Source organism: Apus apus, chromosome 2, assembly GCF_020740795.1.
Source record: "Apus apus isolate bApuApu2 chromosome 2, bApuApu2.pri.cur, whole genome shotgun sequence".
Taxonomy (NCBI): Eukaryota; Metazoa; Chordata; class Aves; order Apodiformes; family Apodidae; genus Apus; species Apus apus.
In genome coordinates this window covers 127,628,073-127,646,083 of record NC_067283.1, presented here as the reverse complement: position 1 = coordinate 127,646,083, position 18,011 = coordinate 127,628,073, and the positions used below count along the sequence as shown (strand labels likewise).

Sequence of the window (18,011 nt, the reverse complement as noted above, 5' to 3'; positions counted from 1 at the left end):
ACTAACAGTAACCTCAGAAAACGGAAAGATTTCCCATAATTTACTTTGGTTTTTATACAACTTTGATCTGAAGTGCATGTGTGAGGTAGGGAGGGAAGAGGAAGAGGAAAGGCCAGTATTAATTGTAGAAAGTGCAGACAGAGTAGGATAACAAATCTGAAATAAATCATACAACCAAATCATAACAGGAAAATTGTTGATAGCCTGAGCATTGTAGAGAGCCAACATGCTCTCCCCAAAGTGGAGATTTCCCTAATGTGATAGAATATCAGATCTAAATTGCTAACTAACTTCATTTTCTACCCCTTTACCTCAGTTTAGCACCAAAAAAACCCATCCTCAAAACCCACGCAAAAACCAACCAAACTAAGAAAACTCCAAAGCCCCCTTCAGTGGCAACAGCCAAACTACACCAAATGGAGACACAGATCTAAACTGGACTCTGCGCATGACTGTAAATGAGTATGTGTTGGAGTGGATATGAAAACTGCTTGTCTTTGACTAAGTTTTGCTTGTAGCTTCAATTTGCTGAAGATGTTTCTATTACCCCTCAAATTTTTTTTCAAAAACATGCACTAAAATGGCACATGATTATTGAATGATTCTGCAGCATTACAAAGCAGTCCTGGCTGGATAACACATAACTTCCTCTTTCTGTTTTTCTTGGTAGTCTTATTTTCTGGCATCTTATGTGACACAGTGAGCTACAGAGACTTATTCAAATTTCAGGACAATTGGTTATTTTACACTGATGAGAACACTATGTTTACACAGGTCACAAAGAGTTAAACTTTTGGCTTTTAGAATAACGACTAGATGAAACTTGGAAATTAATTATATTTTCAAGTCTTGAGCATTATAAATCTTGGCTTGCAGGATTAAAAAACAATTCTTGTTTTAAGTATAGGATCTAATGTAACATAAACAGGTCATAGATATGGTGCTTCCAGGTCACAGAACACTTACGATTGAAATTACCAGTGACACAGGCTGAAGCTAACATCAAAATAAAGCAAATAAATATGTGAGCCTAAGTAGTTCTGGAGAAGTAGCTCCAACAAATTCCAGTTTCCTGTTGGCTTGTGTCTTACCATTGGTCAGCTTTTGTATTTAAGATAACTTCTCATGTGTGCAAAGAGGGCTTATAATGTTTTTTTGCTTTCTATGTTGAAGTGTTACTTCCATATCCAGTCTTCCCATCATCAAGGCACTTTACTGGTCTACCATCTTAATCAGGCCACTTCTTTTCATGACATTCATGGAAGAATCACTGTCTTTGAGACCTCTAGCCCCTACTCAACATAGGACTGAAACCAGAGAGCCAGAGAGCACACACACACAAACACAGACTTTATAAGCCTTGTTTCCAAAGGAAATTGCTCTAAGAAGATATTCTTCTGCCTTTTGTTTTACAAGAGTGATCTCATTGTAATAAAAACGGACTTCCTATAAAAGACAGTAGAAGCTTTTTCCATTCAAATGAAAGATAAACAATTAACACTACCCAGTGTCAGTAAGTGACCCCAAAAGAAGGCATAATGCCCCCCCCCCCCCCCTTAGAGTAGTAACGCCTCTTTTAGAAGAGAGGCAGGATTTTCATATCATGCCACAGATTGCTGCACTCATTTTCCTGCTACAATTTAGTGTATATCTGATCATAAAACTACCATGTCCCTCACCTAATTCCTTCCCCTAATAACAACAATAAAAAAACTCTTTCTAATGTCCTGTATACGACAATGGCATAGATCTCCAGGGTCCATGTTAAAGTCAGGAAAAATACTGACTGAAAAATAAACGAAGGTAGTATGAAAATCAGCTCACTCAGAAAGAAGACCTTAGAGGACAAGGAAAAATTTATATTTTTATACATGTCATGAAAAAAAATTAAAATTGTAAGAAATATGCTCCAGCTATAAATCCTTTCAGATGACAAAGGTAAAGAGAACTATTCATAAAGTTAGGAAATTATGAAAAGGATAAGTAGTCCAAAATTATGGGAAAAGTAATTTTCCACGGTTGGTAGGATAAGCATAAAATAACAGACTTTTCTGTCATTAGAATAAACTCAGAAATAGGATACGTACACTGAGCAGCTAAAATATCAGTAGGGCTGAAGTAAGAATGGATTATGTAATGACTGATGCTGCAAGCAGGAAATTTGTGACTGCATGATGCCCAGGGCTTCTGAATCTGATAGAAATCTCCCCACCACCCGTCACCAAACAGTTTCACTTTTAGGAATTTCTGGTGTGGCAGAAATTCACCTAAACCTTTTTAATTTTGTCTGATCTGACAGCGCTTTGGAAGAATAGTAGCATCATAGACTCTGTTTCCCAACCACTGTAAAAGTAACACTCAAGACACTGATATTCTCATTATTTATTGTGGCACGTCAAAACATATAAACTCCATCGCTAAATGTTTCAAGCCAGTTAAAAAATATATAAAATGAAACGAGGCTTTAAGTTTTAGGCAGCATTTCAGTAGATTTTGGTTAAGAATTTTTAGAATGTTACTAGACAGGAAATTTTGCTAGGAAACAAAGAGTCTTCTCAAAATAAGGCTTCCTTTCAGTAAAGCATGTATGTGTTTGCTTAAGGTTATCATGTCCATTGGCTCATTAGTATATTTTTTTTCAGATGTGTGGGTTTGACACATGAAAAACCAAACTAACCCCTTACTTAACTCCTCTACTTAAACACCAACAAACCTTATAACTTATTTATATGCACCCCATTCTATTTAATTTGTAACATGCAAGTTAGAAACAATTCTAGAGTCTGAACTACGAAAGTTTTTTCCATTTCAGATTTTGCTACCTTAACAATTAAGGATGCTGGTCAAACTTCAGCTTGCTATTAACTGTTTGTTGCCATATACTGCATGATCTTGAACTGATGGGAGCTTGCAGTAGAGCCTAAAACCAAACTGAGTTTTTATAAAACCTCACTTCAAACTTCCACTACAGTAACAACATTTGCACTTCATATATTTGACAATTTTATTTAATAGCCTCATAATTTCAGAATAGTTACATAATAGTTACACCACGGCTTTTAAAAAGGATTGCACTCAGCTACTCAGTCCATTGAAATACTAGAAAACAGGGAAAAGGAAAATACAGAGTGTAAAGGAGCTCTCTCCACTGAACTGAGTTGATTGTAGCAAGTTCCTGCTGAACATGAAGATGTCCTCATGCTTTCTGGTAGACTCTGATACACTTGACACCATTCATGTCACATTCCTAGAAGATATAGATGGATTTATTAATTTCCTTCAGTACAGACTATGAGGAAAACAATCTTCTACAGCTATTTTTCAGGCTCCCAGCCAGCAGCACTCAGGAGTGAGAAAATAGGACTGAACTCACCACCACCAACTGTCCATCCACTAGTTTCCGTGTTATTATGGTCTTCTTGCCATCCCATTCCTGCTCCTGAATCAATGACCCATCATCCTTTAAGCTGACAAGGGTCTGAAAGAAGAACCCAGACATGAATATTTTACCCACATTTGATGGAGACTGAGGCTTCCTAACACCTTATTCCAAAGCAAAAATTCCCACCTCAACTCATTCAATAGTAATTTTGCCGTTGACATCTATAAAGCCAGGTTATTATCTTTACTGTTTTACTCATCTGCTTCCTACAGTAAGAAAGTAAGAAAGCTCACTGCTTTCTCACTCACTGCTCTGACACATTCCTGCATCAGGCAGACCTCTGACAGCATGCACAATTTCAGTGAACAAAAGCAGACGATGTTCTCTGTTCATCTCTTTGTACATGGGCTTTGAGCCTTTGTGTAATGCTTATCTGATCTTGCAACAATAGATGAATTGCCAGTGTGTGGCTGGGGGGTGGGGGACACAGCGAGCAGTCACACAAGGATAGGAGAGAAACTTTTTGTGGGCTTCTTTGTGTTTAATCTCTTTTTGGATCAATATTCTCCCTACTCTGAGCAGGGAACAGCTCTTTGCCTTCTAAAACTGGAGATTAGGGACTGTGATTCACATGTATGCCTTGAGTATCTGCTACCCCACTGCTCACTGAACCAGGCTCTCTTGTGCAAACACCAGACTGAGCAGAAAGGTTAACCCTAGGGTTGGATTGCCTCTGAATAAACACCAATGGCATTTTTTCCACAGGCTACAAATGGAGTGGCATTTGGCTTTAACATAGATTTAGAGGTCTGTTAGTTTTACTAACACAATGCTTCTGCTACAAATTGAAAACAACAAAATGCATGAGACATTATTGGTTTCAGCATTTTCCCTCTTTGGAAGTTGCTTAATCTGGGGGGGAAAAGGAATTTATTTCAATGACTTACTGCGACAGCTGTTCATCAAATAAAGCATTGCTAGTATGGATGTCAAAACTGATTTTTAAATAGCATCTCCATGTGTTAAACACCCAACAAATTGTGTTTTTCCAGTAGGAAACTAGTATACTGACCTGAGTTTTCCTGCCATCTAATGTATTTTCCTCAAACTTCTCACCAAGCTTGAAGCTGAACTGTGAAGTCTTGAAGGTGCTTTCTGTTTTTACAGTGACTGTGTCCCCATCCTTAATGATATAAACATCTGGTTTGGCCACACTTCCCATTTTTCTCATGGCCATACCCACACCTGCAACGGGAAAGGCACAGGGTGTCACAAAGTCAGTTAAACCCTATGGCTTAGGGCCACACAAGAATTTAAATACCTAATTCCCATTTAATTAGGCACTTAAGTACATTTGAGACTCAAAGCTCAAGAGCCACAAAGAGAGAGGATGTTTTAAATTACGCACTGATGAGGAAGGAAAAAAGCTTATTTGAAGGGTTATTATTCTTTGGGTTCCTCAGGGAGCTAAACTTAAATCTGGTTTGCCCTCTAGAGGGCTCACAGATGTCCCAAAACTCAGCATTGAATTTTTACAAACAGAAATAAACAATAAACAGGAAAACAAACACCGAAGGTACGAACACTTTAAAAATTCTACAGATTATTTTTAATTGATGAATTAATCTGCCTGCATATTTATTTCAACTTGCTCAAAAAACACTCTTCCATCACTCTGTACACAACTGCAAACATGCCATTTTTAATCAAAGTTCATCTTCTACATCCTGTATTCGAAGTTTGGACTAGTGAATTAGAAAACAGCTATCATGCAAAATGGCGCTCACAGACAATCTACACACCAATAAAAAAAAAGGGACCGTGAGAGAAGCGAGCTTTGTGAATGACTGAAAATACATCATCTGGAGACAGCAGCCCTCAAAACTCTTCAGCAAAAGAGAGTCACCCTGCCTCAGCCCCTGCGTGCACTGCTTGAGTCTAAGTGCTTGGGTCTTTTTGATCTGAAGGATGAAGATATGAGTAAGCAAGTAGTCAGGCACCAAAGATGAATCCTTCAAATTGGAAACTGCAGATCTGAACCAAGAATTGATAAGCAACCAAATGGAGCAGAAAGTGCCACCAGGTCCATGACTGACTGGGCTCCACAGCTGATGTAGGGAGAAACTGCTGTCACATTAGAGCACAGCACTCCCCTGGAGTGTGCAGGATACTTGGGTGAGGGCAGAACCCACCAAGCAAAAAATACATCGTCCTTAGGAGGTGAAAATAACCAAGTACTTCCCAAGAGCTGCTTCTCCAGACTCAACTGAGATTCCAGGATTGAGCCTTAAACCTGAGACTATTCCAAAAACTAGTCCTCCTCAGTCCAGCTTTTCTGACCAGAACTGGAAATTACTGTGACAGTAACCCCCACCCAGCCTTCTGCTGTTGTCCAGTCCAGAGTAATCAGGGAGCATCTGATCAGCTACATCTTGGGATCGAACTAAACAGAGATGAGCCGTGTATGTTTCCCATATGGCAAGGAGTGAAATTCAAGCTTCTTTATCTTCATATGCTCTTTAATACAGACTGAGCAGAAACTGCAGGTTCTCATTCATGGTGCATCAATAGGATCAAAGGCAGAGAGCTTCCTAAGTAGCCAGCAAGGGTGAGATCCAGTAAAGGACTGACTCCTGAACTGTGACTTATGAGTAAATTTAATTGCAGAAATTGTAATTATAAAAAGGAAAAGTGACTGGTTTAAGATTGTGATCTAAAACCAAACAACAGTTGCTGCCTACACATGGGAGGTGCTCTGCAGTTGCAGCACTTAATTTCTACTTTGAAGTTGCAACTCAGCAAATGCCTAGCCCTGGTTATTAGACGTGAGCACCACTGCATCCTAATCCATGGCTGACTGAGCTGAGCTTAAAATTCTTGAACTTCCTCCAAAGTCTCCCAGAGGGCTCAGTTCAGAAAGCTTCCTCACACCCTAGCTATCACATATTGACAGGCCTCTCACAAAACACAATTATAGCGACCACTGTCTGTAGTGCAAATGTGGCAATGCCTTTCGTATTTTACATGGAGAGTGCAAGACCTAAAATCCTGCCTCTCCTCCCTCTGAAGACTTTCAAGGCCACATCTTCCACCCAGAGAAAATATCTTAGCTTTCAGCAGTGAATAAATTGCAGAAAATAATAGCTCATGGGCTATACAGACACTGCAAAGTTGTCTGTCACTTGTTGGCCAGGATGCTTGGAGGGAAGTGGTTAAATCTGAACGCTCAGAGGAGGCTCCTGGATCTTGATCTGGTAACTTTGTGTTACAAAATGTGGGGCAACGTGGAAGCGGGGATAAACAGCCAGGGCTGTTTCCCTGAGATAAAGGTGCTGCCCACAGGAGAACTGCGAACAGCCTCTGGCAGCACAGGCAGCTGTCGGCTACCCACAGGCAGCTGATCCAGTTCGGCTTTCTCGTCTGGAGACACCCAAGGTGCCTTCACGGGGAAGCAGCCCAGCTTCAGAGGGTCTGTGTGTGGCCACCCCGGACGGCGTGAGCGCGGCCCCGGCTGGAGCGCGGCCCCGCCATCCGCCTCCCCCTCCCGGCGAGGGCAGCGCGGAGCCGGCTCCTGCGGCGGTCCCACCGCCCCGGGCTTCCCGGCTTCCCGCCCCGGGGCATTACCCGGAGAGGGAGGAGCGAGCGGGCTTAACCGCAGCCGGGCTGCTGGCACCGGCGGATAATCCGGGGAGCTGCCGGCGGGCGGGGGCGGCTGGGCAGCCGGGAAGGCGCAGCGCGGGGCTGCGGCGGCGTGTCCGCCGGCACCGGCACCTGCCTCCCAGCAATTACGGTGCAAAAAACGTTGCTGACATCTTTTGGACGTTCCCCCGGAGGCGGCAGCTATCCCGGGAGGAAGGCTCTGCTGCCTTCCCGGCCCTGGGAGGGCGCGGAGTCCCCGCTCCCGCATCCCGCAGCATCGCGACATCAACTCCCTCCCCGCCCCGCCGCTCACGGCCGCACCGGTGCCCGCCCTCGGGCCCAGCTCCGGGACCGCGCACCGGACCCGGGACCGCGGACCTTGGACAAAGCCTCGTTGGCCGGCGGCTGCGGCAGATCCCCGGGGTGGCATCTGTCCGTCTGTCCAATCCATCCACCCACCCATCCATCCATCCATCCACCCACCCATCCATCCATGCCGCCCGCCCTCCCGGAGGCGGCGGGCTGCCGGCTTCTTACCCAGCTCCTTCATATACTCCTCGAAGCCCTCGCTGGAGATGAGGCACCACTTGCCTAAAAAAGCATCGATGGCCATGGCGGCGGCGCTGCGGCTGCGGGTGTCCCTAGGGAAGCAAAAGAACGGGCTGCAAGCGGCACGGCGGGCGCCTTTATAGCAGGGCCGGCGACATGTGCTGCCGGCGAGAGCCAATGGGGCGCCCGCCGCGCCCCGGCCCCTTCTCCGCAGAGACCCCGCCCGGCGAGTCCCGCCCGCGGCGGCGGCGGCAAGAGCGGGCACGTTAAGCCCCTGCCCGCCCTCCGCCCTGCGCCCGCACACACGGGCACACAGACACGCACACACACACGCTCACAGACAGAGATACGCGCACACACACACACAGATACCTGATGAACGAGGCGCTGCGCCCAGAAATGTGCCTGGAGTACTGTGTCCAGGTCTGGAGCCCCCAGCACAGGAAAAACAGGGAGCTGTTGGAGCGGATCCAGAGGAGGCCACGAGGATGATCAGAGATGATCTGCTATAAAGACAGGCTGAGAGAGCTGGGATTGATCAGCCTGGAGGAGAGAAGGCTCCAGCGAAACCTTGTAGTGGCCTCCCAGTACCTGAAGGGGCCTACAGGAAAGCTGGGAGGGGCTTTTTACAAGGGGTTGTAGTGAGAGGACAAGGGGTAATGGATTAAAACTGGAAGAGGGAAGATTCAGGCTAGACATTAGGAAGAAATTATTCACCATGAAGGTGAATATAGGGAAGTTGTGGATGTCCCATCACTGGATGTGTTCAAGGCCAGGTTGGATGGGACTTTGAGCAACCTGATCTAGTGGAAGGTGTCCCTGCCCATGGCAGGGAGTTTGAACTACGTGATCTTTAAGGTCCCTTCCAATCCAAACCATTTTATGATTCTGTGAAACTGGGACAGTGCCTGAGCTACCTCACCAAGGGATGTTGTGGCCTTAATAATTCTTTGGACACAAAGGCACCTACTGTGCTGAAGGAGTCAAATGCACTGTGCTCTGGCACCCATGGGCTCCAAACCCAGTCTCCAGGATTTGAGTTCCAAGGAAGTTTTTTAAATTGAGGTCACTGAATCCTAAATTATGCCATTTATTACATACCATGTTTTCTATCATTCAGGACCAAACAAGCAAAGGGCATCATATGGCACAGAGACAGAGCAAGAAGGAGTCAGCAATCCAAAACAAATTGGGTTTGATTGCAAGCCTTCCCAGAACCTCTGTGAGTCCCACCTGGTATATTGCATGTTGCTGAACTACAGCAATACACAGCTTGCTGTGACCTGGGAGTAGACCTGTTGCATATAAACAGTGATCAGGTAGCAAACAGGATCAATCAAAATACAGAGCCAGTGCAGGTACTTGCAGTACACAGGAAAAATCAAAGCCTGAGTGCAACCTCATGCTTTAGCACTGGAAAAATGCAGGTTTGGTACCTTGGTTTTAGTCCATACTGAACTGTGATACCCTGGTTCCTACTTCTTTAAGGAAAACACACCAGCTGCCATTCCGGTTCACTGGTGCAGAAGTACCATCATAAAACATGTGCTATTCCCAGGCTCCAAAAGGTTTGGGCCAATCTTTCATCAAATTCTGTCAGGCGAGCAGAAAGATCTATCATCACATTCTGTGAGAAACCTGCTATTTCTAAGTCACAGCAAAAATCCTGATTCCAGTGTATCCCCAAGATTTGTTTCCAACATCAGGGTTATGCAAATCTCTGTCGATTTTGGCCGTGTATCAAGCTGGATGAAACCCAGAGCTACTTTCTTCTGACCAGAAAAATAAAAATCTGAAGACACACCTAGTGCCTGGAGTTTTTTGATGGAGTAGCCATGGCTATGTTCCTCTGCTAGTACTTTTGTGGAGGAGTTTGAAGTGTCAAAGCCAGGGAAGAAAGCTACGTCTCAGTGCCTGTTCCAACATTTCACAACTTGAATCCAAATGCCTTGAATCCAAGTGTTTTGGTGCAAGGAGGACACTTCCCTTTACACTTTGCAGTGATGCCATTTAGGAGAGCTAAACTGAATCAGTTTGGAAGATCAGTACTTTCTAGAAAAGGTCAGATTTGTCATACACCAAGTAATCAGCTCATTTTTCAACTAAGATTTTTTTTAAAAAATCCTTCCCTACCGAGCTGCCTTTAATTACCTTCCACTTCTCTGACTATGTGCTTGCTTTTAATATGCAAACAACTCTAGCGTCTGCTCATTCCAGCAAGCCACATTGCTTTTTTTTTGGTCATTAAATAGGTATATTGAAACACAGGACTTTCAACTTCCTTCCACTTTTATCTTGGTTTTTTGTTTTGTGTTTTGTGTTTTTTCTGTTTGTGCAAGAGACTTCGGAGTAAATGTTAAATTAGGCTGATGTTTACTACCTAATTCATGGCAGTGGAAGCACAATGTTGTCCATCCTGCAGTTCTTTCATGGCTGCTTACAAGAAAGGACACATGAAAAGCAGTTAGATTAGGGAATCAAACGGAATCATCCTCCAGGAGTTAGTCTTGTAAAATGGGGACAATTTCTAGAAACAGAAATCTTGGCTCTACTCCATGTCTGCTGGCAAAGAATTCTGGATCCACGTTTCTGCAATTCTGTCTGCAGATGACTTACAATATGCAAATAGTATTCAGGTGTAAGTGCTGATAATGCAGCAGAACATGTAAAATCCACTATTTCCATCTAGTGGTGAGACAGTACTCCTGGATCTGAAGTCCATGGAGATCCAGCTACCTCTCTGTTCAGAACATTGCTAGAAATCCTCCTGTAAGTCATTTGGTTTGATTTATTCTCCCTACAAATTTTTCAGGTCTGGGCATGTAAATTCATATAAGTTGTAGAATAAAAGATAAACTTATCTCTGTTTTCTGAAATGCAGGCTGTTAAGATAGAGTGGAAAATCTGATTTTTTACAAAAATCTAACATTTTGCAAATTAATGTGGTGATATGGATTATTGTCTATGGTACTGTCAATGCCACATCTCAAAATATCTTTGAAACAGGGTAGTGCTGAAATTTGTGAAGTCTCATATAGCAAATAAAGTGGAGGGACCAGGGATTTATCCTTCCAGGTAAGGTACAAGTGGTCTGGGCTACAAAACATATGGGGTTTTTTACTGTGACGGTACAGTGTGTGTATGTCAAGTATTTCAAAGGTGAGAGAACACAGCTCCCTACTTTGGGATTCAAAATGAAATTATCAGATATTCAGAGATGCTTGGGCCACAGGGCTCTGTGTCTATAAATCCCAGTTTCTGCCTGGTTTGAGCCTGACAACAGGCCATATGTGTTTTGTGTGTAGTTTCTTCTTCTCTCTAGATATAACCAAAGAGGAGCAGCAAAGGCATGTCCATATGGAAAGCATTAAATTACTATGCCACCTATTACTGTTTCAGAGCAGGCAGCTGAAGTTCTCTGAAGTTTTTCTCATTTCAACATTAGATTATACATTAGCCGTGAGAAGGAAAATCAAATTTACAACGAGAAGTGTAAACTTTTCTGTGGAAAGTTGCTGCACGGAAAGCACGTAGCCACAGTTAGGAGCAACCACCACCTTGGCAGCTTGGGCCTGCCAGACCAAATGTTTTCCTGAGGTAGTCAAGCCCTTGTGTCCTGTAGGAAGGGAGGATATTACAGTTCATCATTACCAAGTGCAAAGCAAAGGACCAAGGCAAAAGAGTGCACAGAAACCTTTGTTCTACTCCTTTGGCCAAGTGTGCCTCGTGCAGTGATGTTTCATCCAACGTGAGAGGTGGGAAGCTGTGGCTAGCAGTGTTTGAAGTTTCTCTTCATATATATATAGCCATAACATCACCCGTTGCATGCAAGCCAAGCCATATTTTGTCTTTCAGAGTCAAAATACCTGCAGCTTGGGCAGGGCAAAGCACCATCACCTCCTCATCTGCATCATATAGCTGATTAGGTGGCATTGGTGTCACTTTTTCCCTAGGCCTTTACTCATTAAACTGCCCATAGGTTTAACTTGGAAGGTACCCAATCTGATAGGGCTATACTTTGCTTTTCTGTGTAAAAGGGAGGATCTCACTTTCCTTCTAGTATACAGACATACTGTGTATATATAGTACCTTATCTAAGTGATAGGCTTCTTCTAGATAAGATTACCTCTTGAGAAAGTCTAAAAAAATTGCCAGGAAAATTAGGCACCACAGCTCAAATTTTACTCTTCAGCCTAACCCTAGCTGTGGAAAAAACCTGAAGCAGCCCATGAATAATAGTTACTCACCCCCAAGGCATGGATGAGAAAAATTGCATAGGTAGCAGCACAGCTTTGTTTCTGTTTCCTTGTTGTACAAGTGTGGCTTTCCTTTCCCAGACATGTCATCACTGGGCAGACATGATGAAACACATGCTATGGTTGCATAGCTGGCCAAGGTAAGCTTTGCTCCATCTCAGGAGCTATTTGCTTGGGCAATACTAGACCAGGGATTATGAAGCAACACATGAACTGGCAAGTTTTCATTTGTATGTCAGTATGCACAAGATCTTCTAGTGTGGTGGCATTTTCTTACCTCTGAGCTAAAGGAGCTGGGCTTAGCCTGTGTTTTAGCAATGAGCTTTGTGTGATACAGCTCAGTTTTCGAGTCAGAACAAAGCCATCTTACCCTCCAGCATGGCTCAGTCTGAGGAGCATGGGTCCAAGGAGTCCTTGCTGTGGATCTGGCCAATGCTGCATCTGCTCCAGGTGGCCAGCTGTCAGGCAGGCTCACGCATGCCCGTGTTCCGTGCCGAGCCAACCGGAGCCCCGATCCCTGCTGATGCCACAGAGCATTACTATAATGCAATTAACACAGTGGCAACCTCAGCGTATGTCCTGTACGCTGTCAGCAGCATGTTCAAAGCAAGTTTAAAGGGAAATGCTTACATCCAGGGCAAAGTTTACTGTGGCAGTGCTGTGACAGCTCACCGGTGTACCCTGCCTCAATGACAGGAGAGAAAGCTCCAGAGCCTGCAGTGACCAGAAAGAACACTCCAGGCTTCATTTTTTATCATTCCAGACAAAAATGACCTGATGTCAGTTCCAGTCCAGCTCCCAGTGACTGAGATACACAAGCTTGTGTCTAACTTTGAAAACCCTCTTTATTTAGTAGCAGTATCTATTCCAAATAGCAAACATCCACAGGGTAGTATAAAAATATTTTCATCTATCTTCAGAATATTATAATTAGCATAGTCATTATAATGTTTAAAAAGAGATCAGGATGTGTACAAATTGCCCATAGTGTAGCTCTAGCACTGAAAAGGCGTTTGATCCAAATAAAATAAAAGCATATTAGCAGGGGATATCTGATCAGAGAAGGTGATCAGGAAAATAATACTCTGGTGTGGCTTTTTAGAAACTTCAGATGTACAAAAAATTATCCCCAAATTCTATGAACAAAGCCAAATAAAAATCCCAAGTTTTTCCTTTCTGTGTCGTCTGGAACAATAAAGACATAAGGGGAAGGACGAGGAATGGCAAAATTATGTGAGATAAATGATGATAAAAGAAAGATTTCTACCAATGATGAGTAATTACACTATGAAATGTAGAATCACAAATTACAAATATGCCCTCTGGATTTTGGAAGGGGCGTATAAAGTTTTAGCATTTTTTTAATTGCATATTATAAGTAGAGTTTCATTACAAAGGGTATCAATCAACTGCTGTGAAGGTAGCCCCAGGAGAAAAGTTTAATTTATAGTTACTCTTTCACTACTTTTCATTCTCAGGATGTCACTGAGGAGAGCATGATAGCAATAGAAATCTGGAGGGCAGCACCTGACACTTGTCCTCTACAGGGGAAGGGTCTTCTCAGTGTGATGTAGATACCAGTGCTTATCCCAGCAGTATCAGAGAGGGACTGCAGCTGCTGCTCTTCATGTTCAGCAAAATCCTGTTGTAAGGTGCTGGGAATATGTGTAGCCTGTCTGCCAGATCAGGGATCAGGGATCCCAAAAGACTTCATCCTGGGGCGACAAGGGCTTAGGTGTGAAGAAGATCCCTGGGGCACTGTTGATGAAGGCTGACTTTTGCCAAAAAGCCCAAGTCTCCTCACACCTGCCTGAAGTGGGAAGAGATAGATTCTCCAGGGTGTTGCTCTAGCATTTAGCTTCCAGTTCTGACTCACTTCAGAAAAGACCTCCTCTTTCATGGACTGTAGAACCTACAGAAAAAACATTTGGAAGCTAAAGCTTTGACTATTATCCTATTCCCATTGCCAACACACTAAGTCTGCCAAGTGTGTTGACTACTTGACTTGTGTTCAAAAGATCTTCTAAGAAAATTCCTGCCTCTGGCATCTCAAGCAACCATGCAGGACCAGCAGGTATTCTCCAGTTTGCTCTTCTGGACTTGAAAAGCCTCATCATGGTATTTGGCTTTACATCCCTGGTTCCTTCTCCAGATATGATCTTACATATCTAACAACTAGGCCTGAGAAAATCTGTAAGGAGGTAAGGAATTACATTGCATTTCCCAGATTTTTTCCTAGACACAAGATAGTTCCTGGTACTGATTCTGGCACTTTTATGTGCAGCTTGATACTGGTCTAGCTATGGGAAGGAAAGAAAGAATTAATCATCCAGTTCTTAAATTTGCCGTTTCTAGTAAATACTTTGAAATTCATTTGAGAAGTGGATTTTGAAGATAAGTTCTATAAAGCCCCACCTAGAGAAAGGGACTTTAAAAACTCCATGAAAATAATTACTGTTTCCTTCATTCAACAGTGATTTGAGCCACTCAGATTCAAAAGTAATGAAAAATCAGCTCAGTGAATCTGTGCAAGAACTGTGTTTGAGATGACAAATGTGCTGGCTTTGCATGCTGACCATGCTATTTTTATAGTAAGGCTGGTCTTTGACTCCTTGCTGCAAGAGCGTGGAGGGGTCAAAAGAAACAGAGAAGTAGTGCCTGAGTAAGGAAGAAACCTGTGGCTTTGCCTTCTGCTTGTTTTCTGAAGTTCCTGCAGGGCTTGCCAGTCTGAGTTGAGAAAACATCTCCATGAATGTTGCATCTTTCCCAGGCTTTGCTCCTACTGACTGAGCATTCCCTTCACAAACAGGTCCGCTGGTCCACTTTTCCAGCTATTTTGTCTTAAAAGAAATATGCTTTTCATATGTAAGCAAGTCAAACTCACCTCATCCAGTGATGCATAACGTAGGGATTTCCTTGGATACACCATCAACCTCTGCTGGCAACACTGGCAGTACCAGGAGACAGCTTGGCGTCAAGCAGATCACCGCTTTGAAACTTAACAAATCATGATCAAAACAGGTCAGCAACTCCTTTGCCCTCACACTTCTAACATCTATCCCTGGACACAGCCTCAGTTTTGTACAATCTTGAGAAGGCCAGCTTGATGTAAAGATGATTTGTTGTGAAGTTACAGATGAGCAGAAGCAAAGCTGCACCTCTAATCACTCATGCCACTCTCTCCCAACACTTCTTAGCACACAGCTCAGGGCTGCGCAGGAGGAAGAGAATAGTGGTCTACCAAGAGCAAAGCACCTTGGCTGCTTGAAGCTGCTGCAAGCTCTTGGCAGACAATAAAAAAGGCTCAGAAGAGTGACTCAGGCTTTCCACGGGGAAGAAGGTGAAGCTGTATGAGATCACATACTACCAGGAAGGAAAAAGGCTATTATGCAAGGGGAAGCAGAAGGGACAGGAGGGAAGTGCAGTTGAGTGAGGCACTGCTGATAGGTGATCTGTCAGTCTCAAGGTGACTCCAAAATACCCAGTGGAGAAGCAGGACACAGCATCCAGGGAAACTGGTTGCGCATGTAGTTGATGAGAAGGGCAGTAAGCCAGGAATTCTTAAACTGCAAGGGGCGTGTACACCTGCACAGGGAGGGTACACATACAGAAGACACATTTGGGAGCAAGTCTTAAGAACTGGTAAATGCAGTCCAAGGATTATTTTTTTTTTTTCTTCCTTACACCATATAAACTCCTTGGTCATTCAAAATTCATATATCCTAGAAGTGAAGACAATGCATTCTTCCACATCCAACAGGATAAATACTTGTGGGCTCTTCTGAAATCAGTAGATGACATCTTTTGTATATTTCCAAACAGCAAAAACACACTAGATTGCAACGCTTTCAAAACAATTGAGATTTAAAGCATCTTCCACTCCTTAAGTGGGGATTGCACAGCAATACTCTTATTGCACCCTTTTCCTACAATTTGTAGCATGAAATTGCCCGTTGAGATCCTTGCAAATAACAAAGACCAGAATTTGCACTGGCAGGCATGAACTACCTCTGCTAGCATGTTTCTACTTGTTTCTACTTTGCAAGAAAGACATCAGGACATTGCAATTTTGTACTTACTTAGGCCAGGTAGCAGGTAAAACTCGATGTGGAAATGTTCACTAAGAGTGCTGCTCCTGGTTGAAATCTTTAATAAAAACACCATTCTCTTTTTCTAAAAACAGTGCTGCAGATATTTAAAAAGGGAGTACCCTGACCAGCTAGTGTTACCTGAATGGCACATTCATCTGTTTCAGTACTACTCTCCCTACACGTTGTCAGGAACTTGTAAATAAATAGGTATTTGTAAGATAAATGGGTCTAAGATGATTCTAATTATTGCTTTAAAACTCCAGGTATTAGACATCAAGACATTTTAATGTCATCACCTGCTACGAGACACCCTCCATGAACATGGTGTTTATATTTTGTTAATCCTAGTGGTTTTAGGGCCTGTTCCAGTTCCTTTTATACTTAGGCAAGCACCCACATTTTTGGTGGGGTAAAATAATCAAGATTAGTAGGCTAACAAATAGTAACATGCAAGTCAATGCTCATCCAGCTCCACTTTGTTCTGCATGAATGACCTTAAAATCCTCTACATCCACAGCCGTAGACTGTGTGTATCAGGAAGATGTCAGAGCAGCAGGTCACTCGGCTTTGTTTCAGTCAGACAGCACCAGAAACTGATACTGTATGAAGAGATTGCAGCATAGTTATCTAAATGCTTAGAGAAGAAAACCATTAAAGATTACCTTCAACATGCTTGAAGAATAAATTCATACCTTTATCTACATGGTACAGGGAGAGCAATTTTCTACATATTAGCATAAAAATCACCAGAGGATTACCTTCTTTCCCGTATTGCCTGTTTATATCACTTCAATGCCTTGTAGTCCTGAGAATGCATGTTTTCAGCTTTATTTTTTTGTCCTGTATGTTTTCCTTTGTACCTCACATATTCAAATCCTAGATGTTACTTCTTTTTCGTGCACAAAACATATCGGCTGCAAATTGCAGCTACTGGCACTCACAGCAAAAGCAGCTAGTACCTTATCAACTGAACTGAACTGTCAGTATCTCTGAATGGCTACGTTACAGGCCTTTGGCCTCACGTAAGCAAAAAGGCTGGGTATCTCTGGGTTAAAATGAAAGCACCTAGTGCTTCCTAGTAGCAGGTACAGTGCTGTGTTTTGATTTAGCCTGAGAATAATGTTGGTAACACACTGATGTTTCAGTTGTTGCTAAGCAGTGTTTATCCTGGGTCTAGGACTTCTCAGTTTCCCAAGCTCTGCCAGCGAGCAGGTGCACAAGAAGTGCAACCAGAAGATAAGGAGCCTGCAGACATCAGGAGAAAATGCAGCTTGACAGGATAAGAACAGTTAATGGTCTGCCTGGTGACAGAGAAGGAATCAAAAAATGGGTTTGAAGACCCTAGATCAGAAACCAAAAGATATGTGAAGAACACGTGACAGGTGAGTGCACAGATCATAAGGGTGTAATTGCCCAGAGATTTGTCCGGGGTCCCTCTCTGGAGGCACCCAGCTCAAGCTGTTTTTCCACTGCACCATCTGAATAAACTCCTTTTTTGTATATAAGATTCAATACCTGAAACTCTGCTACAGGAAACCCAAGACCAAGCCTGAAGGAAGTGCCCAAGACTGAGCACGTATGTGAGCGAGAAGTCAAAAGGGACACCCGTTGGCTCACTGGAGCTGCCTGCTGTGATGGACTTGGGTCCTGGCAGTTCAAGGGTATGACTGGACAGCAGCTTCTCCCCTAACAGAGGTCAGGTAAAACTAGTTTCAGATTTGTGTCCTGAATCTGTTGCCAGATTAACTTTGGAAAGATATGTACTACAAGTATATATGTCAGTCAGACATCTGATTAACAACATGTAGAACTAATGCCTCTCAATAGTACTGCACCTGCAATGCTCAAAGCTGAAACTTTATTTACATTTCATTATGAATTGAATTAGAACAAAACTAATGCACACGAAATACATGTGCAGTTGACACCTTCACCTGCACAGCCTGAGGAGAGATCAACCCTCTCTCATCCACAGAGCTTTGCAATACAGATGAGACACCTAAGCACGTACTTTAATAAATAACAGGGCTGGACATAGGGCTATGAACACCAAATAAAGCTCTCCCTTTGATCTTTACAAATATTTAATGAAAA

At 43.2% G+C, this 18,011-nt stretch overlaps 1 protein-coding gene across 1 annotated transcript; it reads right to left on the bottom strand.

Moving 5' to 3' along the window:
* Positions 1 to 2,367: 2,367 nt before the first annotated feature.
* Positions 2,368 to 7,830, bottom strand: LOC127381402 (fatty acid-binding protein 5). The gene is made up of 4 exons (XM_051611671.1): positions 7,559 to 7,830; positions 4,455 to 4,627; positions 3,374 to 3,478; positions 2,368 to 3,247 (listed from the first exon to the last, which is right to left on the bottom strand). Exons 1-4 carry the CDS (start codon positions 7,632 to 7,634, stop codon positions 3,197 to 3,199), a joined length of 405 nt encoding a protein of 134 aa, XP_051467631.1. The 5' UTR covers positions 7,635 to 7,830; the 3' UTR covers positions 2,368 to 3,196.
* Positions 7,831 to 18,011: the final 10,181 nt, after the last annotated feature.